This window comes from Pygoscelis adeliae, unplaced genomic scaffold (genome assembly GCF_000699105.1).
Source record: "Pygoscelis adeliae isolate BGI_AS28 unplaced genomic scaffold, ASM69910v1 Scaffold27, whole genome shotgun sequence".
Classification (NCBI taxonomy): Eukaryota; Metazoa; Chordata; class Aves; order Sphenisciformes; family Spheniscidae; genus Pygoscelis; species Pygoscelis adeliae.
In genome coordinates, this window is record NW_008825410.1 from 8,801,243 (window position 1) to 8,806,854 (window position 5,612).

The following is a 5,612-nucleotide window of genomic DNA, read 5'->3' on the forward strand; positions in this document are numbered from 1 at the left end:
AGCGTGGGGACAGGGTGGGGGGAAAGGGCAGGAGCTGCCCTGCAAGGGGAGGGCATCCCCGTCCCCGGTGTCCTCTAGCCGGCTGGACAGGGCTAAGTCAGCCCGCTGCAGGGATTTCTCTTGAACTGGCAGGCTAAACTACAGTTTTTACAGTCAAACCGTAATTTTCAAATTCCTCTTTTTTCCCCGATATCATCTCAGCATTGCAAGAGATGAGTCCAGGCAAGTGTTCATCACTCAGGAACTGATATTTTTTCACATATGCTATGCTGATGGGAGATAAGCGTGGAGGTAGTTTCCCACCTCAGACTTTTTGATTAGGAAGGAATGAAACTATTTTACTCGTTGTTTTTCAGCCAATCTATTAATTCTTTGCCAATCTCATACCACCATAAATGTGCTGCACAGTGTGTACTGACCCATAGCAGGTGGTGCTGGAGGTTTGCACCGTGATGGGTGACTTCTGCTCTCCTGTTGTGTGCCACCGGCTTAACTGTAGCCTTCTCTTGGGCTGCAGGTGTTGCTTTCTTCCAGTGCTCCTTCTTAGCACCACTTTTTGCTGAGGCCTGTGGAAGTTGCTAGTCTTCGATAGCCCATAAAAACCAGTAGTTCTGGTTTCTGAGGGTTTCCAAGGGCAAACTACCAAACCTTTCAGCGATACCCAGGGATGAGGAAGGAGCACCAGCGGACTGGCAGTTATCCCAAGCCAGAACAGAGGGCTGTGCTGGGAGAGTGGATGGTACCTTGGGTCATAGGTGCCCGTTTCCATTCAGAGCCTTCCCAAGAGATGTGCTGGAGCGGCTCTCCTTACGTAGCACGCAGAATGGAAAGCAGATGCAAAGTCCTGCACTCGCCCCTGCCCTTATGTCCCTGACCTGCCCTCCTGTGCTCTGTCTGTACCCATAGAAACTTTGGGAGAATTGAGGTGATCATGGAAAGCATCAACAGAGTCTAAGTTAAAACGGTGTTAAAAATAATAAAAATTATCTTTCTATATCTAATTGAAGACACGGGCTCTCTGACTAAACAAGCTGAAGCAACTGTTGCTACAGACTGGAAAAAAAAATTGACTCCAGAGCAATTCTATGTTACAAGAGAAAAAGGAACTGAACCGGTAAGCAAAAGCGCTAATGCTGTCCAAGGTTAAGCCACCTCCTCTGCCTGCTGGGCAGAGGAAAACCTGCTTCAGGGAGCTGTCACCACTCAGTTGTTTCGCGGGTTTTCCCCTGCCTTCCTGTGGATGAAAGTTAGACTCAACATACTGAACCGGGTGGATTTTGTTCTGACCCAGGCTGGTTTGCAGATGAAAAAACACTCTGCATTCTTTTCATATTTTGTTTTTTTTCTGGGATACTTTACTGCCAGCTCAGCCGTCTGTGTGGCAGTAGTGGAGGCCTCTCCAGAGGGGAGGGAGAAGATCATATTTTTGTCCTGTAGTGTCCTTTTTTTGACCATATGTAGATTAGCCATGGAAATCTTATACATAGCACTCCATTCAGGAGCCGGGTTATCCGTCATGTGCCAGATCACCCACCCACCTTGTCCCTGTGCTTTGCTTCCTTCTGTGATGGAGGCCACGTAGCATTGTGAGTGGAGCGCCAGCGTCCCTAGCCCAGAGCCAGGGCTTATGCACGTGCGGAGCATGTACCATGGGATTAAATCATGTGAACCGTGCCCAAATCCTTATCTGTAAAATAAGGATCCTAATTCCAGACCATGCAGGGAGGAGGAGAGTCCCTTTGTATAGCCACTTTGAAGTTGTGGCACTCCACAGCAGAGCCCTGGTCTTTGGGATCCTGCACATTTCACAGGTTCCTCGGAGGTCATGACTCCGGCCCTGGTACCTGGATGATTTATGCATCTGACTGGTCTCAAAGTTTCTGGGGGCAGGGGGTAGTCTTCACTATTAATCCAAAGGCATCCTCCCCTTCATTTCTTTAGACTGCTAATGTTTGTTCTTCAAAGCCCCCCTGTGAAGCCTTCTTTTTATGGTTTTTCTCCTGTTTTGAATCTGATTCCTACATGCTTGTTCCAGATGGTGAGCTTTTAAAGACCTGCATTATTAACTTCTCTTTTTTTTCCTTCCTTTTTAAAAAGCCATTTAGTGGGATCTATCTGAATAACACAGAATCGGGAATATACTACTGCGTGTGCTGCAATACCCCACTGTTCAGGTAACATCCTTTAGATTTCACAGCATCCGAAAAATGTCCTGACTGTGGCAGGAGGGGCAGTGTCTTTTCGTGAGAGGAACGGAAAGCGTAGGTCAGAAGAACAATTCTGTGGTGCCAGAGTGCTATGTATAAGATTTCCAGGATACCTGTGGTGATATAGGTACATGGTATGCCCTTTTCTTGAGCATATGAGGGTGTCCAGTGGCCAGCAGACAGCAGTTGCTACATTAGGGTCTGCCTTTTCCTCCTGCCACGCACACTGTCCTTTTTGGTTGATAATAATTCTGTTTAAGAGGTCTCTAAGCCACAAGCTGCCACGAAATACATGTGTTTACGTGTGAGTATCACTGTATGTTTGCTCTGTTCTTGTGCTCTCCCATAGTCATCTTCTGCCACGCATGCTGGGCTGAAGAGACCTTTGGTCTGTCTTAGCCTAGCTGTTGTTATGTTCCTACCGCTGGGTCCCTCGTACTGGAGCTGAGACCTCCTCTTCACCCCACCCCCTTCTTGTTCCCTAAATTAAATTCCACTATTTTTGCCTTTTTGGTTACATCTACTTTTTAAAACCTGGCTGTGAATGACTGCACTATTAACCTCTGTGCTCTTTACAATACTACATATTTTGCAACTTCATTAAAGTCTAAGTAAAAGGAAATAAGAGTGCCTCGGAGTAGGATATGCAGAAGGTGTTCTGTTCTCTGTAACTGAACCAGGAAAGACAGTTCCTCATATTTTTGATCTAGAAAATAGCCTTTATATATTCCCAACTGCAAGTTCAATGGAATACAGCTGATATGCCCATTTTTATGAAGACTTTAAAGGATGCACCACAGATCAGAACTTCAGATGGGAAGCTGAGGAACAGGAGGTCTGGATAGTATGAGAGGAAAAAATGTAATGGCTGTATCAAAAATAAACCTACACTAAGCAATTAAACGGTAACATTGGAGGCTGATAATTGTAAACAGTTAGTTTTCCTTTGGCCAAGTACAGAAAACTATTGTTATGCAAATGAACATTTGATTAAATGTACTTTTTCTGTAAAGGTTTGCTAATAAACGCTTTTAAATAACGTGATTTCAGAAGCTAGTGCAGCATCGCAGAATATTCTGAAGACAAATAAAAATACGTCTGGAAAATTCAGATAAATTAGAGAAATTTTAAATTACTAAGCTGTGGAAGAGTTCATTCAATTCCTTCAAATGTTTCTTCAATTTAGACATCCTTTATATTAGACAGGCTGACATGAAGAGAGAAGAGCACTGAAGGGAATTGCTTCTGCTGCTGAACTAATAACAAAACAACAATATAACCAAACAGTCATGCTGTTTTTGCAGCATCCAGCTCTCAGAGAATATAGGTACTTTTGTTTAAAGCATAAAATAATGCTGAGCTTTACAGACTGATACAGAGAAATAATAAAAAAAAAAACTTACAGAAAAAACCTTTTAAGAAAATTGAAAATTATTAAATGTGCAAAATGGTCTGAAAATATTTTTTCCATGAATGCATTATGTTGTGGAGGGCACTAACAATGAGGGGGGAAAAATGGTATTTGATAAGAGATTCATTCATCATGTTTATTTCCTAGTGCATTAAAAATGTCCCTTCTTTTTCAAATGCATTAGATCATTAGCTACAGGTAAACATGAAGCATTTCTTCCTTTCTTTCAAAGTACACGTGTGCGTATACATTTATACCAGAATTTATTACCTTCTGCTACCAAATATTCATTTGAAAGAGTTGGAAATACATGGAACAAACCCATAACCTTTATAGATAGCAAATTGTGGTGCTTTAATGAAGTCTCAAACCTTCAGCGAACCATAAACCTACAGCTGAGATTCATACAGCAAAAAGCACTTTTTAGAATTATCTGGATTCCATCCAGGATGACTGAAATAGGGATCAAAGTAAATGACATGTGCTGGAGGAATGGTGTGTCGAAGGCTAATCTAATGCATATGTTTAGGGAAAGTCCATTTATCCATAAATTAAGTGGTGAAATACTTCAAAGGACAAATATGATCTTGAACAGCAATATTTTTGGGTACAATAAAATGTTTCTATTAGGGAATCTAAGTGATATTACTGTTAGTAAAACCACACAGACCATTTCTGTTGAGAGCTAGTTTAACGGCTCAGAAGATTGATCCTTTAGCAGTGGAAAACATCTACAATAAACTTAAGTATTGTGAGCGGCATGTAAGGGACGGAGTCAGTCAGGGTTGGATGCAAAACCCACGTAGCATTGAAGACCTTCCTTGATTCTGCAGGGTCTCAGAGAGGATCCTCATACCTGTGTATGAATAAGCAGAAGGATCCCTGTGTCAGAAAATGAAGAGTTCTGATTGAAATCTCTTGAAAATAAAAAAAGAAACAGCACAAGTATGTCAGGGAAACTCAGCAGTGGTGTACAGACATTTGTGTTCCCCCAGGTTTTTCTTTGGGAAGCTGTGGCTGGGAGGCACAGTGTTTGGGTGGCTGTGTAGCAGGGATGGCAGAGGGCCCTCTTTGGCTGGAACGAAATAGGCTTGGAGCCCTAAATACCTTCTCATGCAGACACAGAGCGGCAAGCTGCATTCGCTTCGGTGCAGTCTGCCTCTGTACTGTCTCCTATTTCTCCTCAGTTTTATGGAGGGGAGGAGGTAGGAGACAATTTCTCATGGGTCTTCATGGATTGATGTAATGGACTGAGCAACAACCCACACAAAAACTAGCCTTTGGTCATTCTGTGTTTGCAAATCCTCTTTTATTTCCACAGTTGCATTGCTCAAAGGCAGCCCTGTACAGTTAATTATAAAATGTATGCTAAAGCATGCACTGTTCCTTGGGTTGGATTTTTTTTAAGCTTTTTGCCCTGCTTGTTTCTCTTGTCTTTCGACAAGGCACTGCAAGTAAGATTTTCAGATTTCTCTTCACTGTATTAATATCCCAGCAAAATATACATGATATATACTAGATATGTTTCTTTAAATTCTGTATTGACTAATGGACTAATCCCCTTGATCGGAGAGAAGCTGCTGCTGGTGTTGGTGTCTCCATCCACCACTAGGTGCCAGTAAGAGCATTGGGTTTGTGAAAGTGGGCTTAAACATGGGAAATCGGGAGGAAACGGTTGTGGTGGGTCTGCAGGCCACTGATCCTTGTAGTATGTGAGTCTGTCTTCATTTCTCGCTCTAACTCACACTAGGTCACTCTTTGCTAGAAGAAAGTACTTATTGCTATCAAAACTTGCACAACTTTAAATAGGGGGGGATTATCTCATTTCTGTATGCTAAATCCCCAAAATATTTTCTGATCATATTTTCCAATACGCTCTAGGTTTTAACATGCACCTAAACAGCGCTGGTAATCATAGAATCATAGAATAGTTTGAGTTGGAAGGGACCTCTAAAGGTCATCTAGTCCAGCCCCCCTGCCGTGGGCAAGGAAAA

The 5,612-nt window shown here is 42.6% G+C and overlaps 1 protein-coding gene across 1 annotated transcript in view; it reads left to right on the top strand.

Moving 5' to 3' along the window:
• The window catches only part of MSRB2 (methionine sulfoxide reductase B2), an 11,379-nt gene that overhangs the window by 2,025 nt on the left and 3,742 nt on the right, over positions 1 to 5,612 (top strand). The window contains exons 3-4 of the mRNA XM_009330613.1: positions 1,008 to 1,114; positions 2,098 to 2,174. Coding sequence (XP_009328888.1) covers positions 1,008 to 1,114; positions 2,098 to 2,174 — 184 coding nt within the window. The remainder of the gene's footprint in view (positions 1 to 1,007; positions 1,115 to 2,097; positions 2,175 to 5,612) is intronic.